This window comes from Telmatherina bonti (genome assembly GCF_933228915.1).
Source record: "Telmatherina bonti genome assembly, chromosome: 16".
Taxonomy (NCBI): Eukaryota; Metazoa; Chordata; class Actinopteri; order Atheriniformes; family Telmatherinidae; genus Telmatherina; species Telmatherina bonti.
In genome coordinates, this window is record NC_136614.1 from 30,581,129 (window position 1) to 30,607,735 (window position 26,607).

General features: G+C 39.9%; 1 protein-coding gene across 2 annotated transcripts in view; it reads right to left on the reverse strand.

The window, feature by feature from the left end:
• The window catches only part of vsnl1a (visinin-like 1a), a gene marked incomplete at both ends in the record, with an annotated part of 35,946 nt that extends 10,272 nt beyond the window's left edge, over window positions 1-25,674 (reverse strand). For both annotated transcript variants that reach the window (XM_079255330.1, XM_079255329.1), the window contains one exon: window positions 25,513-25,674. In XM_079255330.1, the coding sequence (XP_079111456.1) occupies window positions 25,513-25,674 (162 nt within the window). The remainder of the gene's footprint in view (window positions 1-25,512) is intronic.
• Window positions 25,675-26,607: the final 933 nt, after the last annotated feature.

The window sequence follows — 26,607 nt, forward strand, 5'->3', positions numbered from 1 at the left end:
ATAAATGTGATGTGGCTTCCTTCCCATGAGCGCTGCCCCCCCTCGCCCCAGTATGGCCTCGTGACATCTCATCTGGCCAGCTCTGGAGGAGTACCGGGATGCACATGGACAGACGTGGAAAGGTTAAGTGGGAAGAATAAGGAGAAAAGATACAAAGAAAAGTGATGTTTAAGGGATGGAAGGAGCTGAGAAAAAGCTTCTGTAGCATGTCAACAATCTGCCAAGTTATGAAACACTTTATGTAAAAAACAAAAGAAGAACAAAAGGAGGGGAAGGAAACGCTCACTAGATGGCAGAGAGTTTCCATTAAACAGTGAGTCGGGCTTTTACAGCCATGGATGTTTGTTAGGCTGTTAACGTTTCCAGCAACACTTCTTCTCTGCTTGATCTGCTTGTTTCCAGTCGGCCATCAAAAGACAGAGCGAGAGCCAGGATGCTTCTGTCCGCGCAGGGAGTGGCAAACGCACAGGCACAAGGGGGCTTAATAATGGCTAATGTCACCATGTTTATGTGTGACAGTGAGTGTTGCAAGACATATTCGGTTAAACAGCTACTCTGCCTCTACACACACACACACACACACACACACACACACACACACACACACACACACATAACCTGAAAACAAGCGGCTGTTAAATGGAACATTAAAGCCTTTATAATCAGCCTGCAAGCTGGCGCTGGTGTTGGTCCAAGAGCTGGGAGTGGAACAGCCAGAGAAGGGTGGGGAAAGGAGAGGCGGAGTGAAACAGGACTTGTGTGGGAGAGAAAAATGGCAGTGGAGAGGAGAAAGAGACTTCACTGGTCACACATAGCTGAAGGCCGCTTCACACCTGCAGACGGGTGACTGATTGCAAGTTAACCAGACAAAGGAATATTCCAGCTCCAACAATGTGAAAGGAGGTTTTTCGACTGGGTTCATCTAAACGGGGTGACAAATTACGTCACTCGGTAGCTACGATGAAAGGCCATTTCAGATCCGCTCGTCCGTAGCTGCGTTACCAGATCTCCACATAGCAGTGAAGTGGTGAGAGGTGATTTAAATTCAAAGAAATATTTACAGCACAAATATTTTGCTGCATTAACTGGATGGCTGTAATCTAAGAGCCACAAATGTCTGTCTTATTTTAATCATTTAGAAGTGAAAGTGTTTGGGAATCATACAGGAGTAAACTTTATTAGGTAGAAATAGCCAATCAGCCAATTAAATGTCAGCAGCTCAGTACATTTAGTCGTGTAGGAATTGTGATAATGAATTGCTGAGGTTGATACTGAGCAGGAATGGGAGATTTAAGTTTTTAATTTGTTTATAAAGTTTTTTTTCTGTCATAATAGAAAACAAACTCAGAAAAAACTCAATAACTGAAGAAAAAAGTACAAAAAAGAAGAAATTTAAAAGAAAATTTCCAGAAATCTCCTTTAAATCCTTGTAGTCCAAAAAGAGGAATGTACAGAGGTAAGAACTATTTAAAAAACTATGGATTAAAACCAAAGTATGCAAATACCATCTCTCCAGCAGCAAAAGACCACAGCGGGTTCCCTCCTGTCAGTAAGAACAGGAAACTGAGGCTACAATTCACACAGACTCACCAGAACTGGACAATAGAAGATGGAGAAACGTTGCTGGTCTGATGAGTCTCCAGTTCAGCTCCACATTCACATGGTAGGATCAGAATCTGCTGGAAACATCATGACAACATGGATCCATCCTGCTTTGTATCAATGCCTCAGGCCGCTGGTGGTGTAATGGTGTGAGGGATAGTTTCTCATCCCACTTTGGTCCCATTAGTACCAGTATGTCATGGTTTAACCAGCACAGCCTACCTGAGTCCTGCTGCTGACCATGTCCATCCCTTTCTGAGCACAGTGTAGCATCTTCTGATGGAAACTTCCAGCAGGATGATGCACCATGTCACAAAGCTGACATCATCTCCACCATGACGATGAGTTCACCGTCCTCCAACGGCCTCCACAGTCACCAGATCTACATCCAGCAGAGCAGCTTTGGGATGTGGTGGAACGGGAGATTCTCATCATGATGTGCAGCAACTGTGATGCTTCATGTCAACATGGAGGAAATCTCTGAGGAACGTTTCCAACAGCTTGTTGGAGTAACCAGTGACTGTATCTTAAATCCCTTCCTGAACTTTTCAATTTTAACCCTAAATAGACTCGTGCATATGGATATATATATATATATATATATATATATATATATATATATATATGTATATATATATATATATATATATATATATGTATATATATATACACACTCGCAGAAGATGACCTTATATCTGATCATCCATTTGTTCGCTGTCCCATAATGCCTGATTTGGACTGCTGCCAGGTCAATGCCATGTTCAGTGTTTCTCTTATAGACTCTGTCCGTGCACATATCGTTCCACCTGCTGCTTTCATATCCAGAGACGCAAGTTGAAACCACTGACTGCAGACATGCATGCAAACAACACATTCCTCATATTTATTAAGCTTGGAGTCTCTCTGTCTAAACTGTATGGATGGGTCAAAGCTGCTTTGCCTCGTGGATAAAGGTAACTACGGCCTGCAGGATTAGTTTCCAATAAGGATTTTGCTGAAAGATCCCACAGTAAACCATGTCAATGTGATTTTATCTTGTCATCGCTCCAGCATGAAAACACAGGTTATGATTATAGTATCAATAATTCTGCTGTGTAAATAACGTGTCATATTTCACACATCTCTATACTAATAATGTCAGATGCAGCACGGCCTGTTTGGAGAGGCGGGCTTGCTGGACCTCGGCTTGACAGGCCTGGTCGTCTCTGCACATGGCTGTTTACATCGCTTCGCGCAGCAGGACAGAAGGTTTTCAAAAGAAGAAAGGGAGGAAAAACGTGTGTGTGTTTCTGGTTTTGCATGCGCATGTCTGCATGTGCTCTTACATAAAACTGCAATGACATGCCAGGAAGCTGCAGAAACAGAGCCAGCGCAAATCTGTAGCTGTTCCTGCTTCCAAACCTGCAGGCTCTGTCCAGATAGAGCACACACACTTTTACACACATACACACAGTCCCTTTGCTCTGCAAAATACGCTTTTAATCATCCTCTCAGATGGGAGTTTGCTGCGATATTACTGTCACTAAATCTACAAAAGTAAGCAGATCTTTGTCTATGGAAATATTAGCAACATTGGCGCCTGAAGCCGCTAATAAACTAATATAAATAAGAATAAAATGTTGATTTAAATCATTAAAATGACGGGTTTTTTTTATATTGAAAAAGAAGATTCATCCTTCTTAAGCAGGAGTGCTTGTTAATGTGTGATGCATGAGTGCGATATCCTATAACCATCATTTTCTCTCATCAGGACCAGCCTCCATGTTTACTCTTCACTGCAGGGTGTAATCAGACGGCGCAGAAGCTGCAGTTAGCGTCAACCGACTTTCCTCTGGGAAACAACAGGAGTTTGGCCTCGCTGTAAACATTTACAACAGTTGCTCTGCTGCTGCGTGTCTGACAAAAGCTGCTCAAGTCGTGTTTGATGTATTATTAACCCACGCTTGCTGTTACCATGGTAATCGCAGGAGCTGCCAAATCAAGCAGGGCTGCTTTTTTTTAAAGGATTTTCATTTGAAAGAGGATAAAAACTTTTGTTTTTAGCAATAAGCGGATGTTTATGATGTGACTGATTACTTTATGTTAACCGTGTTTTATTGAAACGAGTTAAACATTAAAAGAGAGAATTTGCTTTTTTCAACAATTTTCTCAGGTTTTTATAAATCTATATAAATGATAAATAAAGTTCTACGTATTCTATATGTCAGCTGTGTCGAGAATAATTTAGCCTTTATAAGAATGACTCACAAATGCAAATCAGGTCTCGTTGTTAATTTTCAGTTTTGTTTTAGTTTGTATTTCTGTTTTGCATTCAAAATGTTCAAATACATTTTTTAATCAATCAATAGATCAAAAGAGCCATTCAAAAGAATCAATTCGCTCATGAATGTCACATCTATAGTCTGGATCTTTCGGTCAATTTTGCCGTTACACTTCTGTTGTGACCCTGAGTTGTGTCTATCTGCTTGGGTTTGTTGTACACTACCAGTCAAAAGTTTGGAGACACTTTCCCACTGAATGTAATGGTAAAGTGTGTCCAAACTTTGGACTGGTAGTGTATGTTACTACTTATTTAAGAAGCTGTGTTTATTTTTATTCTCCTTAGTTTCCTGATTGGCCACGGCTTTTTTTGTCTTCTACCTTGTGGGTCATTTTTACACTGTTTATGTAGAAGTTCTGGTAGTTCGATCAGAGATCGCCTTTTTATGTTTTAGTAAGGTTATTTGTCCTTTTTTACTTCATTTTATTTTTTATTATTTATTGTTCATTCTAATAATATGTGAAATTCATTATTTCACATATTATCATTGAATTTCAAGGAAAGATAAAAATATCCAAAAGGATTTTGAGCTCTGAAAGTTTATATTTGCTAAAATGCATAATTTTATGTTTCTTAAGTCATACGTCACTGGGAAGTTGCTGATTTGTCAGATTGAAGCCAGAGACGTTAGGAGCAACATAGTTTTTTGACCGTGTGATCCTGTTTTGTTCTTATTAAAAACTAAGAAAAAGAAGAACTGGTCTACTCGCGTTACAAATACAAAGTTGCTAGACTGACTTCAAAGTGGTGGTAAAGAAGAGAAACAAAGTGTCACTACATTTATTTTTTACTATTTATTTTTACTTTTATTTATTTTATTTTTATTTATTTATTTATTTTTCATGGTGCTCTGTTTGGCTCTCTGACATTTATGGCGCTTCAAAAGATAAACTTAAGACATCGACTCATTAACGTTGATACCATAGACGTAACAAGCATCATATTAAAAAAGTAAGTCTCCTGCTAGCACACGGCAAACAGACTCAGTAGAGAAGTGTTTTACTACTGATTTTCATCGCTTTGTCTGACCAGAGTCAGTTACTGTACTGGTAGCTCCAGTTCAGAGTCGCGCGGCGCTGGAACCCGTCCCAGCCATTAGCAGGAGAGAGGCAGAGTACATCCTGGTCACATTGCCAGTCCATTACAAGGCCAAAACAGAGAAACAAACAACCGCTCACCCTCACATGCATTCCTGGGGAGAAGTTAGAGACCAGTTAACTTTACATAAATGTAAGGAAGCCAGAAAACCTGGAGAGAACTGATGCATCCACCAGGAGAACATGAAAACTACATACCATGTACCTGATAAGAACCTCTGGTTACCATGGTGACTGCTACATCACCATGCAGAACACACTTCTTATTGTGAATCATAGGATTTTATATAAGCCGTCAGTCGTTATCCTGCTATGAACCTTCATTTTTACCGGCTGCTTAAACGTTGACAAGAGAAAATAATATGGTAAGTAATATGTCTTGTCAGGATATAAAATTTTAAAAATAATGCGAGTGAAGCACTAGTCAGTGGCCTTTCTGTGTGGAGTTTGCATGTTCTCCCCGTGTATGCGTGGGTTCTCTCCGGGTTCTCCGACTTCCTCCCACCATCCAAAGACATGATGTTAGGTTAACTGGTTACTCTAAATTGCCCATAGGAATGAGGATGAGTGTGAGTGGTTGTTCATCTCTGTGTGGCCCTGCGATGGACTGGTGAGCTGTCCAGGGTGTACCCTGCCTGTCGCCCAAAGCCAGCTGGGATAGGCTCCAGCTTCCCCGTGACCCTGAAGTGGATTAAGCGGTTCAGAAAATGAATGAATGAATGAATGAACGAGTGAAGCATGAATAGTTTTTATATGTGAGATAAATCTAACAGATTTTCTTGCTTTTTTATCTGAAAGCAAAACATCAGAAAAAAGGCGTTTTAGCTTCTAAGTCTGAGTTAAACTGGCACGAACTAGCACTATTTGACATTGCATTTGATGAGGAGGCCAACCATTTCTGCTCTCATTACAAACCCGGCCAATGAAACGTCTAAATGAGTGGCATGGTTTCAGCCTTACAAAGTCACTGGCTTATGTTGGACAAACATCCAAATATGTGCTTACAAATACAAGAAAACTAAGCAAAAAACCTTTTAACCATATCATCACTGTGAAAATACTCCGGCTTCTTGTGGCGTACAAACAAGTTGATCTGGTACTAAGGAGACCAAAGTGGGCCAAGAAAACACCACCACACCACCAGCAGCAGCCGATGATCCTGACGGCAGGATGGATCCATGTTGTCATGATGTTTCCAGCAGATTCTGATCCTACCATGTGAATGTGGAGCTGAACTGGAGACTCATCAGACCAGCAACGTTTCTCCATCTTCTATTGTCCAGTTCTGGTGAGTTTGTGTGAATTGTAGCCTCAGTTTCCTGTTCTTACTGACAGGAGGGAACCCGCTGTGGTCTTCTGCTGCTGGAGACCATCAGCTTCAAAACTGGACGTGTTGTGTGTTCTGTCCGTTCTCCTCTGACGTCAACAAGACGTTCTGGTCCAGACAACTGGACCCAACCTATACTCTGCTCTGTTTATCATTCTGATGCTCAGTTTTGCTTTCTGCCTTGTGATTGGCTGATTACCTTGTTGCGTTGTCAAGCAACTGAAGAGTATCTAATAAAGTGGCCGAACAGTGTACATGGCAAACTGCTTTAATCTAGACGTTTTCAGCTTAAAAGGGTTTTAAAAAGAACAGATCGCTTCCTAGAAAGAACTCCTACATAACAAGTCGAACTGACACAGCTGATTTCTCAAACATTTCCAGCAACTTGCTGTGTGATTTAAGAGGAATTTGACCAGATCTGTCTCTGACCCCGGTTATCTGTGGTTACAAAACACCCATCTGGTAGCGCTTAGTCCTCAGTGACAGCACAACAGCAGATGGCACTGTTGAGCGTGCAAACATATTTCATATGCAGTAAAAGCAGCAGGAGATTGAGCGAAGGAGGCTTCAGTCCGCTGCAAATTTCCCAAATCAATAATTTAAATCAGAACTGCTCACTCAGAGACGGACATAGAGCTAAAAAAATGTTTTTATCAACAAATTAGAGTGTAAAATGACCTTGTTGCGCTCCTCTGGTGGCGCTTTCCATTTCAAGGATTGCAAAAAGCAGGAGGTGATTCATTGCCGGCTTCGGCAGGTAGACCGGAGGGCTACCCTCCGCTTCATGTGACGCAATTCAAAGGCAGGAAGAACAACAGAGAGAAAAAAGGAGGACCCGCTCGCTTATCTTTCCTCGCCAGTGGTGTGTCTCTTCTCTTTAAGCGCTTGGCAGATAAAGCCGCAGCAGCTTGTGCATTTTCAAGCCGCCTTTTAAAGAAGCTCGCATTTGGCCTGCCAGCATCTCCAGCTCAGCCAGGGCCAAAAAGAGAGCAGCAGAGCTGTAGAGGGAAAAGAGAGGAGAGAAAAAGAAGAAAAAACCAAAAAGGCAGGCGAAGGCGATGAGGTAGCAGTGAGAAGTAAGAGGGTGAAGAAAGGAGATGGTGAGGAAATACCAAATGACAGAACACAGCACGCGACCTGTCTTTGGGTTTCTCAGGATGTCGACGGTATGCTTCATTACCCTCATTGTGCTTCCATTTCACATGACTCATCAAACCTCTTTGACTTTTCCTCTCCGGGCATGAATTCATTATTCATGACGGCTCAATCATGTCTGCGTCTGTGCATGCACAGGAAAGGTCCCGTCTCAGCTTCCGCATGCAAACGTTCACGTGTTCGCACTCCCTGCTAAGTTATTTCCATCTCACTCCCAGCTAAAACCGCTAACGAGACGTCTAAAAGGCTTACGTCTTTGCCCCCATGTGTGAGTTTTTGTCTAAAAGGCTCTGATTTTACTGTGCATTCTGACTCTGAGCTGCATGCAAACACAGAGCAAGCTGCATTCCCATCATGTGGAGACCAAACAGTAACCTGACAAGTCTGTGACCCATTTTAACATCAGTGGATGATCGCCCCAACAGTTTATTGGTTTGCTGTTTTCAATCAGCCGAGTGAAAAGCAAAGTAAAGCATGTTTGTCTTTGAAAGAAAAAAATATATGAAGACGAGAAAAGCTGATATTTTGTGTCATTTTCTCATTCTGGGCATGTAGATGGCTTGAAGCATGACGAACAAAGAATCAACTGCAACAGACCACTGTTGGGCCTGGGTCACACAAAAACACACAAATATACATCCATACTATTACCGCTGCTAATAGCGCTTCACTGGCTTCCAGTTGCAGCGCCCATCAAATCCTAAGCTCTGCCTCTGGCTTACATGACAATAACCCAAATGGCTCCTGTCTACCTTCACTCCTAAATCCAGACAGTTACGCTCCACCAGTGAAAGACGCCCAGTGATACCACCACAACACTGCACAAAATCAGTGGTGAGACCATAGGCCGTATATGAAAGATGGACGGAGCCTCTGGCGGTTAAAAGTGAAGCCTATGAGGAAGTGCATAAAACTGCAGTTCTCCCTTCATCCACTCGGGGCTCTAAAACAGAGCAAATCCCCATAGACTCCCATGTTAAAAAGACCAACTTCACAGCAGAAATAAACATGTTTACAGCCTGGTTCAAAAATCCATTTTCAGTTTAATAGGTCAGGTTTACCTTCATGACAACTGTGGGGGGAGCGAATTTTTTTTCGAATTCGCCCGTTTAAAAGTAATTTAATCTTAAAATTCGGTATATTTAGGGGCGTGTTCTTTTGATTGACAGGTATCCGATCTCCCGTTTCAAGTCAGAAGAACGTAGAACAACCATGGTTTTTAGCCGGTTAACAACGTGACTTAGCTTTAGCCCGATTACCTCCGTTAGCTGGTTATCTCCCGTTATCTCCAGGTTAGCTCGGTTAGGTCTTAGCTACAAAAAGCTCGGAGTTCACTCGTAGGTAGGAACCGCCCACCGAGCTTCAGTTCAGCTCTTCGGAAACCTACGGGTGACATCACGGAGGTTCCATCTATGTCTTTATATGCAGTCTATGGGCGAGACCCTTTTCTTCTGTTGTTCCCCAGTGGTGGAATGATCTTTTGACTACTTTAACAAGCTGAAAACTCAGCTGTTCAAGGAACATTTCTTCACTTAGCTTACCTCTTCTGCTCGCCAGAGTGACTTAAAAGGCTTTGACACAACTCAGCACTAAAGAAGCTGTGTGCACTTATGCCCGAAACCATATTGTGTGCTGAAATTGGGAAAGGATGTGAAGAGAGCTAAAACAAAACGAAAAAAAAAAAAATTGTACTGCTTCTGTCACTTCTGTTTGATTTATTGTTTGGGTTATTCCCACTCTCAGACATAATTCACTTTGGAGAGAAGTGTCTGCTAAGCGACTATAGAAAAGAAAAATATTTATAAAGTTTATTCTGTGGGCAAACTGGTCTCCACCCACAGACTAAACATTTAATTTACTCTTTTGTGTAATTTATTATAATTTTAAAAGCATTTCTTTCAATCATTTAGGCTCTTAACTTTTATTTTTATTTCATATTGCTCTTGAAATAAATTGATTGTACAGCGCAATCGTAAAGATTTTCCTTTAAGGAGCAAGAAGTATCGATATCTGTATCACTGCAGAAGAAAAAGTACTATAAACTCATGGTATCGCCCATTCCTAACCAGAGGTTTTCCTTATTATTTATATAATTTTAATCTGCTGTAATGAAGCAAGGAAACATAAAATGTACCCAACAGACAATTCAATTCTGCACAGCGGCTCATTAATTTAAAGTGTGTTGGAGCACGAAACATTTAAAACAGTAGAAACCTTACCCTTGTAGTATGCCCGATGCTACAAAGGAAGATTTTGCCTGTTGAAACAGGTAAAGTCTTGGGTACAGGAAGAGCACGGGTAGATCATAAACTAGCTTCGAGCTAATGCTGCAAGTTTCTACGGGTAGTCTAAACCAGTTATCTCAGTTGTTGCAGCTATTTCATTGTGTTCAGATTAGTCTCCATAATTAAATGTTTTTTGATCAACTCCAGCCAGAAAAAGAAGCTCCGTGTTTAACTTCGCTCTGAGAATCTGGCGGCTACATTATCTGACAGCGTGCACCCATGGGGAATGAAATTCAGATGTTGCTGATTAAGGACCACTCGACAAAACCACAAATGAATTTGCACAACTTAACTAATGTGTTTCTCAACTGCTCAGATCTTATAGATGCAATTATGCCACAATCTCATGTGTGACATGAGCTGTAATGTTGTTATAATCATTTTGTGGCAGAACAAAGCCTTTGGCTGTAATCACTCTAACGGCTCCTCTTCCAGAAGCGTCCTGTTCTCTTTTCCTTCAGCTCACAGAATACTCCTACTCTGTCCAGTAGTCATGTTAACTTATTCTAACTGGACAAGTGGGTCGGTGAGATCACAGCTCTGATGCTAATGGGATTCAGTAATGGGAACCATAAATCCAGCTGTGCTGTCATTAACTCAGGACTTGAGCTATTTGAGTTCTTTTAAAGTGCCGCAGTACCTGCAGCAGACAGCTTTCAGAGTGCTCTCCGTGCAGAGAACCAACTATTCTGTCATGGAAGCTAAACAGCTACTAAGATCGATGCCATAGAAGAATGATTTTGCATTGAAAAGGCATAAAGAAAATCATAGCAAGCAAGTACTATATAGCAAGCACATTACTTTCTCATTTTAATAATGTTTTTGTTGCTACACACCAAAAGGTATTGCATCCACTTTAACACAATGTAACCATGGGGAGGGGGTATGTGGTATCCATTACGGGGCAGAAGAGAGGTACCAGAGTGTGCTCAACAGTTTTTTTAACAGTATCTTACATTTCCAATTCCAATTCCAATTTTATGTATAGAGCGCTTTAAAACAACACAGTTGACCAAAGCGCTGTACACAATCCCAAGATAAACAACATACAGAACATAACAGAAGTAAAATAAAATACCATAAACTTCTTAAAAAGTCTCAGAAACTCTATAAAATATGTCACGATGGGCGTCTTAGGGTCAATCCAGTTTATCAAAATGAAAAAAATTGCTTAAAGGGGTGCTATTATGGTATTTGGAGTTTTCTGAGCTTTCTACAGTGTTACAGTGTTGAATCTTCATCAGACATGTGAACGACACTGTTTTTTATCACCTAAATGCATGTCTGCGTTTTGAGTTGGAGTTCCAGCACGCTCTCTGTTCGGTTTCCACGGCGACGAAAAACACATCGTTTTAGAGAGTTTTTTCTACTTGGAAATCCTTGTGACGTCCCGGGGGATAAGGTTCGCTGATTGGTTACCTTCTACTGGTTAACAAGGGCATGTACAAATACATCAGGCGGGTGGAAAACGTGGGATAAAGTTATTTCCAACGATGTCTGGTGAGTTTACCAAAGAGAGACATCCTGCTGCATTTGTTGCTGTGGGTTGCTGTTTTCCACTTCGTTTTCAGGCTCTGATTCAGGTTCCAACATGTAGGGCTGTATGCTATGTGTTGACATTGTATTTTGTTTTTTTTATTGAGTTCATATCAGCCTAATCCTTCTGTTTATGAGATGTTACAATGACGGTGAAAGCAGGTGCGGTGCGCACTCCCGATGTAGTGCAGTGGCAGGAGGCGGGGCTTAATGCGGAAGAGTCTCAATCCACTCGTTTTGCCCGCAGGCTGATCTGACAGCCTACGGAGAGGGTCGGTCTGAAGTAAATGAAGCCATTTGTGACAATAACTCGATCAATCCCAGCCCTTCTGGTCTCAGAAATAAAAATAAATTAGCCTGAAATGCACATAATAGTTCCACTTTAATATTCACAAATGTAAGGTTTTGCTGAAAAGAATGATACTAATCATGGAAAAGTAAATGTTACTTTTAATGTTAAATATTAAAGTAAAATCAAAAGTATTCAAAAGCAGCTGATTATCCCAAAAATTATACCTTAAATCTAAAATGTTACCCACAATCATTATTCTTTCTGTTCAAACAACAATTCATAGATACAATTTTAATTTTTCACTCATATTTAGGAATACTGATTAATCATAATGAATCTACAGCTATACAGCTGATTGATCGGACAGAACTAATTACAACACATATAAAGTCAGGTATCGTCATCGTAGCTGATGACTGTAGCTTTGACACAACCAGTGTTTTCCTTTTGTTCCACTTTCATTCGTAATTCTCCCACTCAGCTCCACCAGTGGAGAAAGCTGGCTGAGACCCTGGAGTGTGGAGTGATAGAAACCTTCCAAATATAAGAACGTTAGAGGCTATTCCTCCGAGGCATAGAAACGGTTTAAGGTTATCATTATATCGTTTAAATGGAACTTTAATATCCTGCATCAAATTATGTGTCTATATGAAGAATCGTTATGATGAAGAAATGAAAAAATGACACAAAGGATGAAGATTTTAATGAGAATCTTCTAAACCTTCTTCAGTTACTTGAGTAATGATTCTATTAATAAATAATCGTGAAGAAACTGCTCTTATATACCACCCATTGCTCACATGTATCCACGTGAGTGTCAAAGGTCAAACAAAGGATTCAGTGTCTCTCTCTTGGGCGGGTGCTCGCTGACACGGTGGCTGGAGGTCTGGTTAACCAGTTAAAAGTCACTTCCATTACCACTCCACTGCACCACGGGATTAAAAGATGTGCGCTGTGAGGCTGACGGGCGGGTTTGCTGCTCGGCTACGACAGAAGATCTGCTGAATGGTAATACACAGAGGCTCAGTTTGTCTACGATTTCCCCCCAGAACAGACCCTATTATCTAACTCCATGCATCCACAGTCACTCTCCAACTTCTCTCCTGCTCTCACACCTCCACAGCAGAGGTGAGATCCTGAAATTCACAGAATAATTCAATTACATGTTCACAGTCTGGAGGGAGGTATTGTAAAGAGGCCAGGGAGCAGCAGAGAGGTCAAAAGCAATTCATTTTTATAAATCCAGCCATCTGCCCATCTTCTGTTTCTGTGTTTCCTCTTTCTTCCTGCCTTTCTGATCGCATTTATGTCCATATTAGCTATTATAGCTCATTTTGGATGCCTAACCCTGTCTGCAAACACTGACACAGACACTTACAGCAATTAACACCAATTTTCCATTCGGAAAGACTGGAGAATATTCATGACAGAGAAACTACTGTTTGTCTTTGTGAAAATTGCAGTCTGCTGATTCAGTGTCAGATTCTCCTCCCTGTGGCCTTTCGAAACATCAAACCTCCTCGCTCCTTTCCATCCTAATAAGTGAATCATTTAGACCGCAGTTTATCGCCTTCATTTGCCGGAGTTGCTTCTATATTTGTGCCTGGTGCACCTCATCAATAGTTTTTCCCCCTCTTTTCTTGTGCAAGTCGATGCAAAATGTTGTGTGTGAGGAGATTGTGTTGTGGCAACGAAGGAGAATGGCATCGGAGCTTCTGAGATGACAAAAGCTATTTTTAGAGCGTGGCAGGCACAAGCCTACTTGGACAGGGAGGAAAGAAGGTGAGGGAGGGATTTGGCAAAGAAAATCTGTATTCAGGGTTAGAGGAAGAGAGAAGAAAAGGAGGAAGAAAAGCAAGACATATTATAGTGATCTTATTTTAAGACAACAATCGAGATGAACAAGCTTGTTTTTTTCTACTCTGTTTTAGTGGATTTGTGTTAAAATATACTGAATGTTATGATAAAAAACAACTTGTAATTGAGGCTCTTTAAACAGTCAGACATTTGGCCCCAGAGTTTCTCTAAGAATATGTTCTGTATTGCTTTTTTATTTAGCGTTTTCCTTTGCTGCTATTTCACCTTCTACAGGCCACTCACCTACTCTGAATATTTCTTCTGAATAATTTGCACGGCAATACTTTTTATTGAATGTGTGTCAGATCAATGGGAATGTTCACGCCAGTAATGAAAGTCCATTCAGTTATTTTGCTTTTTTTTTTTCTTTAAGTGGCTCTTTTATTTTATTTTAATATGTAAGTCCAGAAGGTGAAGAAATAATCAAGCATTTTTCACAAACCCCTTCATTCGTTTTCAATTGATCCTCTCAGATCAGCTTCTGCCAGAAACAAGCGGACAAAGAAAGCTCCGCCCTCTGTCCTGCGTCTGATTGGTCAACTGCTAGGAGTAGTTATACTGAGCAGTGAAAGTGGGCGTAGCTTTCTTCTCGTGAACGTGCACAACCTTGAGAAGATGACCAATCACTGAGTCCCTCCTCCCTGTGTGTCTTTAAAATTTCAAAGTAAAAAAAACTCTTAAACTAATCTTTCCGTCACCATGGAAACTGAACATGGAGAGTGCTGGAAAACTCAAACATGCGTTTAGGTGATGAAAAAAGGGCGCCGCTCATATGTCTGATGAGTATTTAACACTAACACTGTAGAAAGCTCAGAGAACTAAAAAGAGCATAATAGAGCCTCTTTAAGATTTTTACCCAACAGATCAACAGACCAATCAGAGAAGGCGTGATGACAGCGTCACCAGAACCGATCCCAAGCTATGCTAGTTTCGCTTTGTCACCGCTACTTCATTCACACTTTGTATCACCATGTTCTTGATTAATTTTACGCTACTTCTTCAAGCTACGAGCTGCTGAAGTAGATCCTTAAATTGACTCACGGAGATCCTAAAGTCGGTCCTGAAGCGGCCGTCGTCCAGCGTCTGCTCCTGGTCTAAATGATTAAACTCCCCAAGTTTTTGTCTTTTCTAAAGTAGGACGTACCCAGTGCGTTTTTTCCCTTTCCTTTTGCATCTTTGTCGCTTGATGTGGAATTCATGTTTGTTTATGCCACCTACAAACTCATCATTTTTTTCAATTTAGAATCGCAGACATAAACGTGGATATTTCACCTCTGAAATAGATGCAATTTCATGCTGTTTATTTGCATCAGTCCTGGTGTGTAAAGGCCATAAGTGTCTACATGGTGGAAACAAATCCCTACAAAACCCTCCTGGAGCACCTCATCTTTTATACCAAAAAGAAAACCACTCATTCATTCATCTTTAATAATAATTCATTTTTGGGAGAGTCTGTCCATCACTGTACCGACACATGACATCTGTTGTTTCCTGGGGAATTCCCGTGGTCATCTGTCTTTTTTTTATAGTACAGTACAATCTGAATGAAGTTAAACAGGGTTTCCATTGCTGTTTTTATTAATTTATTATAATCATGTGGACAAGAAAAGCAGATGGAACTGCCTCTTGCCCAGTGATTGCTGGGATAGGCGCCTGCCTTCTGTGAATTAGACTAAGTGGTTAAGAAAATGGATGAAATGGATATATAAATAGTCACTATTGTTAATGCTCACTTGATGTGGCTTTTGGTTGCTTTAAAAAGCCTGATGCACATCATGTAGAGCGGGTACAACTTTCCCAATTCTGCCAGAAATAGTGAAGGTAAAACTGGTGTGACGTATTAGTTGTTTCCAGTGTTAACTGGTAACAATAAACTACAGTGGCCCTGAAGTGCAAACCACAACTACAAATGTAAAAACACATGACAAATTGAAAAACACAACTGCATTAACCTACAGGATAACAAAACGGTACTATGTGTTTTTTGATGGGTAATGTGTTTTATAAATTTGTCTTGTTTGCTGATTGATAGTCGTGGTTAGCATTTTAGGGCCACAGTAATAAACTCATGTGACTGACTGGAAACTTACACACTGATTCATTATTCATTCCCAGAGAAGAGTCCAATTGCTGCAGTTTAATCCTGTGGATGCCCCCCGCTGTTGTTGGTTTTTCTTCTGAAATATTATTTCCTGTTAGGACTACTACTTCTACTAAGTACAAACAATTTCGCTTATTCTGCTACCTCAGGGCTCTGCAACTTTCAGCTCCGTACCTGTTCCTTTTTGGAGCTCCAACAATGGATCTTAACATTATACCTGTCAAGTGTCCTGTTTGTTTTACCCGTCTTTCTCACGCCTTTGTTATTTTCCCAGTAATCTCCCAAATTATGATACAGGCACAAAATAAACTGACATGAAGAGACAAACCCCCCCACCCCTGAGTAGAATAAACATGCGGCAACCATATAACACAGACAATCGACCGGAGGACAGGAACCGGTGACGACACCTCTTTTTCTACCACAGCAAACCCTCTTGGCGGTTGCCAGAGAATTTTTCCTATTTTAAAATCCAGAACATTGAAGGTATGAACAACATTGGCTGGAAAATGATAAAGAACCAAAAAGTATTTAAATATAAACCAATAAAGGCATAAAGAATTGAATATAGGTGAGATTCTGCTGTTAAAAAAGTACAATGTGATAAGTATCGTTATAATATCTTATTATAAAGTATAATATAAGTGTTGTAACACAGTATTAATAGGCTTCCATAGAAAACACAAGTTTAAAGGGAAAAATACATACTAGTCCTGCTGGTGGGATTTGAGGGAGGAGCTTGCATAAAAATAACATCATGGGAGATTGTTTGTATAGAACAATCACTTCTAGAAACATTTTACACAAGTAATATAAATATACTGAAAATATGAATAAATAATAATTCCTGTTTGGGAGTCTCTTCTCTGAAATAAAACCATACTGCCTCATGGATATCATTCATCCATATCACTGTTGGTGTGTGACACGTAGCGATGAAATAAAAGAAGTAAGATCTCCATTCATGTGAGCACACTGTCACCTGAGGGCGAGCTGCACCATGTGTCACATCTGTCTAAATAATAAACAAAGAGTTTCCAAATAAGCCCTCCTGGAAAACAGCAGGCTTTCACAGTTAATGTTCCACGTCAGCCTGATGCAGAACCTCCATCTTTTCTGTCTGTCTTTTGTCTCCTGTGATTAGGCGCCATATGTTTCCTCCCAGAAACGGGCTGTTATCCAGATGATGTCAGTGTCCCTCTGTCGCTCCATTTACCTTCCTTTCACTCAGCCTTGTGATCTTTGTCTGTCTATATGTCAGTCTGTCTGCCTGAGGAAGCCACGGGGAGTCTCCTGGTCAGCGGCGGACACGCATAGATGTAGGCACATGCACTCGCACCACACCCGTCAACAACGAAAGGCTTGAGGCTATTCAAGCGAGAGGCAGCAGAGCGGAATCCATCCAAACGTCTATATTCAGGTCAGCGGCTGTGTTTCAGTGTGGGCCAGGCTCACAACAACCCTTTCAATCCACAGTGGGAACTTCCAGTCTTCCTTCCAACAACCAGCAGAAATGTACTCTCCTATCTAGACTGCAACGACACTAAAAGTGGAATCTTAATCTTTAAAATGCATTTTCTAAACACTAAACTGGCAGAAAACCCGACACGACTGATGCCGACTGAGACAACAAACACATTGACGTACAACACACATGCAAAGGTTCAAGTTGCATCTGTTTGGATCACTCATAAATGCAAGCGTGTGCATCAAACACAAGACCAAAAAGTATATTCAGCAATAGCATCAATCACCGTGGCGTTTCAGGGAGCGCAGTTATCTTGTTACAAATGGCCCACAGAGCGGCCTGTGTCGGTGTCAGGGATGAGAAATTTCACACACCGCGGCATGCAAGCGCTTCAGTGTGAATTGGCACAGAAGGCTCTCTTCCATTTTTAAAATCGCTGTCTGGCAGCGGCGGGGCCGCTAAATGCGAGAATCCACTGGGAAACAAAAGCTGTGACAGGTCACTTTAATGATCTTGGGCAGTTTGGCGAGGATTTATGAGAGCTGACGCCGCTGTGAGAAAAACGAGACAAACAAGGCATCATTACTTCAAAGCTCTTGGCAGAGGTGATTGATTTTACTCACTTTTTGTTTTTTTGTTTTTTTTGTCAGCTTTCCAGTCAACTCTTCTACTCAAATGATCTAGTGATCTCAGAGGAGAACAAAAAAGTAGATCTATTTATGGTCCCCAAAGCCATTCTGCTGTGGATTAGCTGCTGTGTAAGGGATTTTTTGCCCTGTTTCATAATCCAATTTAAACCAAACTCCAGCTGTCTGACAGATGGTCTCACATCTGACTGTTTAATACTTTGGAATAAAGAGGAGTTCATGGTTTTTGCTCAATGACTGCAAGGTGTTCAGGCTGCAGAACAAGCCCAAACCATGATGCTTCCACCACCGTTCTTGACAGTTGACATGAGGTGATGATATTCTGTTTTTGGTTTTCACCAAAACACGGTGCTGCGATCTGAACAGGACCACATCTTTTGACCTGATACATAAAACCCTAAAAATATGAGTTATTTCTTGGTGGAGTAAATCGCAAGATTGAGCTTGACAAGAGATGATTAGAAATTCTATTAATTTTAGGATGCAGTGATCAATATGAGACAGTAGCTACATTTGTCTGTTCGTAGTCTACTCTGTTTAACAGCTACATTGAGGAGCTGAAGCTACTTCAGGATGTATTTTAGGATGTTCGTGGGACAATTTGGGGATCTGCTTCTGCAGCTAATGCCGAGCTTGAAGAACCAGATAAAATAATAAAGGCGTGAGAACTCGGTGACATAAAGTTTGAATAGCGTAGAAGTGATAAAGTGACACTTGCGTAACTCGCGACTGGCTCTGCTGACGCTGTCAGAAATCAACCGCAGTTTGAAAAAATAAAATATGCAAAACTGATAGATTGAGTTTCATCGCTGATGTGAACGTTCTCGTTGACTTGGCATTGATTTGATAAAAAATTCTCGCTGTGCGAATTGAATTATTCGGATGAAATTGTAATGATGTGGTTTGTGCTGTGCCTTAGTTTCAGGTTTCCTGTTTTATTTTGTAGTTTTCCCTGTTTGGTTCTCTTGTTTGTTGTTTAGCTTTATTGATTGCCTGCTCATTGAGTTCACCTGTTCTTGTTTTAGTTCATTCCGTACACCTGTTTCTTGTTTGGTTCCCCAGTGTATTTATACCCCTCAGTTTTAGGTCTTTGTTGCTGGATCATTTTGTTGTGCTTTGTTGTTTGTGTAAGTCCCCTGAGTGCCTCCATTTAATTAAATTAGTCTGGAATCTGCCTCCCTGTTTCCCTCATCTCTGCATTTGGGTCCACACCTTAACTTTTTCATAACAACAACACAATCCAGTCTGAATTTATCGTAGTTACACACATCTATGAAAACCAGCATTTTTACTCATCAATTTATAGTAAGTTAACTCATTTGTTAGGACAAAGCAAACAGAAACAACTCCACATGTTACTTCTCAGAAACATCTTCCAAACATCTTGATGACGGCATGAAATGATTGATGTTTTCAGTTTGCATAAATGTGTTTTCACATCTCCATTAATTCCTTTTCCACATGACTGTATGAGGAAACGCTGCAGCCCTGCTTTCTAACTCAGCATCAGAGATGCCCTTCGGATGCAACGCTATTATTTCCACCCGGCATGCTGCACCTGCTTTCTATTCCGCTCCTAACATCTTACTAAAGGAGTGAGAGACTAAAGAGAAAAAAAACAGAGAGAACAAACAGCATGTCTGTGTTCAGCTGTAACGGTGAGGTTAACTCCAGGCAGGCAGCAGCGTGGCGGTAACGCTGCACGTACCACCTCGGCAGGACCGGCTTGTGAACAAGTGTCACAGGTGTAGATCTGTGCAGAGGTGTGGGCACAAGCGTGGGAGTGTTGAAAAGTAAAGCTCATGCGCTTCCCATCTCATGCATGCAGCCTCCTAACCACACAAACACACATGCATTTGCTATCAGTCTGCTGAAGGACTCTAATAACTCTAATGACTAATAAATAATGTAAACACTTTTTCTACTTTTCCCACCTCTGGCCCTTTCTGTTTCTCACTTCCAACGCAAACATGCTATTCTGTCTCCCTCACCCTCCTACTAAACATCCCCCCCCCCCCATCCATCCCAGCCCCACTCAAACATTCACTATCAGAAACACACAGGCAGTCACTCTTCACAGGAACAATCTGTCCCACTAATGTGAGGTCGCAGGAGACCATTTTTCCATTTATCAGCCCTCTGGATTTAAATAAAGCTCTGTCACTGATACACTGTTGCCTAGAAACACAAAAGCATGCATTGATAATAGGTTTTAACCCCAAGCAGACAAGATGTGAGCAATGGTACCATTTTTAGTGACTTCAGCCACTTTTTTTATGTATGTGTAGAGATTTCAAACTTCTGAGCTACTGTATTTAGACCATCTTACAACCACCACGTTACACCACTGTCATAGATTCATCTAGGTGTTGGGAACACACTCAGAGATTTTCTCCACATGAAGCATCACACAGTTGCTGCACATCATGATGAGAATCTCCCGTTCCACCACATCCCAACGCTGCTCTGCTGGACTGAGATCTGGTGACTGTGGAGGCCGTTAGAGGACAGTGAACTCATCGTCATGGTGGAGATGATGTGAGCTTTGTGACATGGTGCATCATCCTGCTGGAAGTTTCCATCAGAAGATGCTACACTGTGCTCAGAAAGGGATGGACATGGTCAGCAGCAGGACTCAGGTAGGCTGTGGAGGTTAAACCAGGTCATGTTGGGACTAATGGGACCAAAGTGGGACGAGAAACTATCCCCCACACCATTACACCACCAACAGCATGAATCGTTGATCCTGACGGCAGGATGGATTCATGTTGTCATGATGTTTCCAGCAGATTCTGATCCTACCATGTGAATGTGGAGCTGAACTGGAGACTCATCAGACCAGCAACGTTTCTCTATCCTCTATTGTCCAGTTCTGGTGAGTCTGTGTGAATTGTAGCCTCAGTTTCCTGTTCTTACTGACAGGAGGGAACCCGCTGTGGTCTTCTGCTGCTGGAGACCATCTGCTTCCAGGCTGGACAGGTTGTGTTTAGAGATGATGTTCTGCATATCTTGGTTGGAACCAGTGCTTGTTTGACTTCCTGTTGTCTTTCTATCATCTCCAACTAGTCTGACCAGTCTCCTCTGACGTCAACAAGACCTTTTAGTCCAGACAACTGCTGAATATTTTCTCTTTTTCAGATTTTTTATCTAAAGCCCAGAGATGGTTGTGTGATCATCAGTTTCGACCAACAACCACACTACGTTCAGTCACTTAAATCTCCTTTCTTCCTCATTCTGATGCTCAGTCTGAACTTCAGCAAGTCGTCTTCACCATGTCTACGTGACTAAATGCATTGAGTTGCTGCCATGTGATTGGCTGATAAGATTTTTGTGTTTTTAATATCATAATTGGTTAAAATAAAAAAAAATAAAAAATCAATGATGCTACATATGATTTTTTTCCCTTATGTCCAAAATACTTCTGCTTATTTATGAAAGTCAAGATTTTTTAGTATTTTCTTTTCTTCTAAACTGGTCTCAGCGGACGCGTGAGCTCCGATGGCATTTAGAGGAAGCGCACCCATGACCTAAATGCCTAAACATGTCTTATGTAATGACTGCCCCCTCTGGTCATAAAGCATTTCCCGGCACTGCCGATAAAAGATTAACGTGCATTCTTACACCACTCAGAGTGCTTTCTTCAATGAGGCCTCTTCAGGAAGTGAAAACGTGCAGCACAAGAGGCTGAGATAAGCCTGACGTAGGAGCATGACTGGAGGAAAACTATCTCTGTCTCCATTTATACCACACGCTGTGTCGTGTGAGAATTTTGTGTGCATAAAATCGCTCAGAAACCACACTTGCGACAATATTGGATTCCCATTTACCATCTCTTTAAGCTTCCTTTAAGCGCACAAGTCCTGCAAATGATTATTGCTCACCAGGTCACAGATGCAACATCATTTTTAACCAAATAGATAAAAAAAATAAATAAATAAAAGTTTCATAATCAGCAGCAAAACACAGCAGGAGCAAATATAGTAACAACAAACCCCAGTTCAAGTCTATATTTGGACATGCGCTGTCTTGTCACAATATTAGTTTCATTCTTAGATCAGCGCCGTTTCTGCGAATGCGTTCGTCTCTCTTTGATGAGGATAAATGAATAAATCATGGAATAAATTCACACTGCTCCATCAGAGGTAATAAGATACGGTAGGATGCACATTAGCATGAGAAGATAATCTTCCTCTGATTTCAGGTTCTCGGTTCATTTTCTGCCCAGATACAGGAGATGGTGAGCATGGCTGCGCGCCAACTGACAGCCAGCATGAGGGCAATGTGATTTCAGAGGTTCTTGTGGTAAATCGTAGTATTCATGTCACCCAGACAAAAACTTCCAATACAAACTGTATCCGGTTAGTTTTATTTAAATAAGCAAATAGCTAATAATTGATTGTGAAGCAACACTATGACTCGCATAGCAGTGGTTCCACTTCAACACTGTTTATACTTATAGCATTTGCATTATCAATAGACCTGATTGTGATGTTATAGGAACTCATAATTGACATTTTCAGTCTGAAGCAGTCTTATAGGCTGATTTTTTTTTTTAACTGGTTTATCTGGTTGGATATTGGCCCTTTCATCATTATCATATATACAGATTTTGTCCGATACTGATATCGACCAGAGCAAATTGTGCCAAACAAACAAAAATATAAGTAAAACTATACATGAAATCTCCTATATTTTGTCATTTTGAGTTAAAGGACACTTGGCTGAAAAGTTTAATATATAATACGTGCATGTTGTGTAAAAGTTTAAAGCGTAAAAACCGATACCAATAATTTTTGATATTGTGTTTTAATGTCGATATCGACTGATAATATTGGCATGCTGATAATATTAAATATCTCTATGTTAAAATATGTATACTTTTAAAGCTGCACAAATAATTACTAAAGCTTTCTCTGGATGTCTTTAAAGCCTTCATGAAGTAAAATGTTTAGTTTCAGGATTTGACCTAATATTGAGAAAAAAAGTTTGTAAGTATTTAAAAACCTTATTAAAAAACCAATTTACCTTATTTTATTTCGTACTTTGACTTTTCAAGTAAAAATAATGTAAAAACATTGATTAATTTTAGATTTGGAGGTTTTTGATCCCATAAGGGATGGACGTAACGATACTCTGGAGTCGATATGTAGATATCTGCCAGTAAAAATATCAGATTCAATACTTTTTTTGAGTATTGAGAAACCACTGTGCTGATACAAAATAATTTGTTTTCATTTATGTTAGTTTAAGAAAATAAAACTGAAATTAAGCCCCGTCACAGTGTATTCCTTCTGTGCCACATAGCTGTGACGGCCTATCAGATGTCATGATGTCATGACATCATGATTTAATGACGTCATGATGTCATGACATCATGACATCATGATGTCATGACATCATGATGCTACTAGTGTTGGTGATGAGTTTTTTTTCCAATATATTTTACTGGTTTCATGGAGGTTATTGCAAATTATCATATTTATCATATCATTTTTTCATATATTTGTAATTTTCTATTTCATAAATGCAAATAATTTGACATTCATCTGTAGTTTCATTATTTGATCATTTTAAAGAGATTTATTTAATCTTATTTTCATTTGATTTACTGATCTGTATAATCTATTATTTTTAAAGGATTTCTATTCATTTTTAATGCTTTTTAATTTTATTTATAGTCCATATTGCTCTCACAATAAATCGATTAAACAGTGTGTAATTAAAGCACACCATATAATTATGATTTTCCTTTAAGGGGCAGGAATATAGATATCAGTATTGAATATTGATGGGAAAAGTACCATAAAGTCATGGTATTGTATCATCAAGCAAAGTGGTGGTATCACCCATCTTTAGCTGAGATACTTCTTTTAAATTTTGAATTTAAGCAGAGTGGATGCAGAAAGAGGGAGGAGCCTGATCAGGCCGCTTGAGCTGACCAATCACAGCTAAGAAATCGTCATGGTGTGGGTTTTTCATGGAGTCTTTAGTTCTTATTTTCTGTTTTATTTGGTAGTTTTTCCTGTTTTGCTTCATGTCTATGAGCTCACCTGGTTTGATTTCCTCATTTTCTTCACCTGTTAGTCCCTCAGTGTATTTATATTTCATACATATATATCATTTACTTTGCCTGTTAGTCCCTCAGTGTATTTATATATTATAAATATATATCATTTACTACACTTGTTAGTCCCTCAGTGTATTTATATATCATAAATATATATCATTTACTTTGCCTTAGTCCCTCAGTGTATTTATATATTATAAATATATATCATTTACTACACTTGTTAGTCCCTCAGTGTATTTATATATCATAAATATATATCATTTACTACACTTGTTAGTCCCTCAGTGTATTTATATATCATAAATATATATCATTTACTACACCTGTTAGTCCCTCAGTGTATTTATATATCATAAATACATATCATTTACTACACCTGTTAGTCCCTCAGTGTATTTATATATCATAAATATATATCATTTACTACACCTGTTAGTCCCTCAGTGTATTTATATATCATAAATATATATCATTTACTTTGCCTGTTAGTCCCTCAGTGTATTTATATATCATAAATATATATGTCCTGGGTTCTCAGTTTCTTTTGTCAGATCATTATCATGTTTTTCCAGCCTTGTGTTCCAGTTCGTTCTGTTGGATTAAACCAATATTTGTCCTATTCCATCTGCCTTCTGCCTCTCCATCCTGAATTTGGGTCCCCACATCTCCCCGAACCCGGATAGAAAGCCCTCTGACCATCCTGACTTCTGCTTTACAATACACTGTGTGCATGCTATTGTCATTATGCCAGTGGCTTCATCAGAACTCTGGTACTTCTAGTCAAATACCTGGGCAGGTTACCCTGAAAAAACCTCTACACACATGTATTACACCAACAAATACACTATTAGGCATGGAAGCAGTGCGTTTACGGCTCACCTAGAAGATTTAGCAACCTTTTCAAACCTTCTTAATACTTTCCTTTTAAACATCCAGACAGAAACATGAAGCAACCTTTTGAATAAATTTGAGTGACTTTCTGTTTAAGCCAGTCTCTCCTGCCTTGGTCTGCAGTGCTTTATGGTGATCATCCTCCAGATTTAACTAATATGACCAAGTTTTGGCAGCTGACTACTCAACCAAAGTTTGCAGAGTGAGGAGCAGAATAACATGAGATGAGAATAACTTTTCTCAGTCACTTACAAATAGAATAATTAATATATTCAAATGAAAAGGTTTTCCAACAACTTGTTATTTTCTACACCTGCCTGGTAATGAGTGATTGATTTGGTTTAGGTGTGTTGCAGCAGGGAAACACTGAAACCTACAGGATGCTAGCTCACGAGTGACCACTTGGAGTATCCAAGTCCAAGATGTTTTATAGCAATCTCCTGCTATCCCATAACATGTATATTTTCCAGTTTTTTTCCTTTATCATACAGTTGTATTACTTAATGAATAAACCATTTTCTTACATGCATATCAAATAAAATTATGATCAACCTACACAATATCAATTACAGACATATTAATAACAGCCACAGTGTGCTCAGCACAGCGCTGTCACTTTATTCTTTAGCAACCTTTACTTTGCTCTATTGAATTCTCGACTTTTGTTCTTCTCTTGTTTGACTATTTTTACACCTCCTACCAAACCGTACAGTTCCTGCTTTGTCGAACTGGGTTCTGGATCCTCTACAAGCCGAGTTAGTGCACCGTGTTAAGCTAAGCACATAAAAATGAGCATCAGTGTAGTATTGCAGTGCACAACATGCGTGTAATCCATCGAGTGAAAGTGAGTCAGCAGAGCGGTACCTTGACATAGAGCTGCTGGAACTCTTCCAGGTTGAGCCGGCCGGTGGGGCAGTCCTTCAGGAATCCCTTGTACCACTGCTTCAGCTCATGCTCGTTAAACTCTGTGTTCTTCACCAGATCCTCCATCACTTCAGGGGTCAGCTTGCTGTTCTGTTTCCCCATTTTTCCTGCCAGAAGAAATGACATGCCAAGCACACTCACATTAATGACGCTAGACATCTTTCCAATCTGGCAGAAGACAAAGAGCAGCAGGAAACGTGTTGGGCGTCGTCTTTGGGGAGTGATTCATTGGTACTTAAAGTTGGATTTCCACATAACTATAAAACTAAGCTTTAACAGATCAGCTGTAAAGTGAGGCATCATTGGCACGGTGTCACATATTGTATATTGGTCCATTATGTCTAATAAGATTCAGTCTGTTTTAGACACATTACTTTCTTTTTCTGTCTTTGAGCAGCTATGTATCTTCATTTTGTTGAATTCCTTCTCATGCAAACTTCGGAATTTCATGTATTAATGAAACATGAGCTTAATTGTGTGCAATGTAAATAACTTTATAATCAGATGAAATTATGTAAAAATGCTTTTTTTTTTTACAAGTCCATCCCAAAAAGGTTGAGATGTTGTGTAAAATGTAAATAAAGAACATTTTCACATAAAGTCTGTACTCAAAGTAAAATCCTTCAATCATTTTACTTGTATTTACTTTGGGCAACGCAAGTTTATATGTATTGCTCAATTCAGCAACAGGGTGATTCAATTCCAACTTAAAAGCAATAGTTTATACTTTACATTATTAGGCCCGAGCACCTTGGCGGTGCAAAGGCCTATTGTAATTTTTTATTTGTAAATGCAATAGTGGTGAGGAAATATAATAAGATCCTTGATTTCTTGATCTTTAAAATAGATAAATGTAAACGCTGTAGGAAAAATAATGGACGGCTAACACAGCTGTTTGTCCATTGCATATTTCAAGTCAGGGAAGGAAATCCTGCAAAAATGCTCAAAAGAAGATACATTTTGAAAATATACAATTCAAAAGTCCAAAGCTGCTTTTTTCTCCCACCGGAGTTTCACCTTCACAGTGCAGAAATG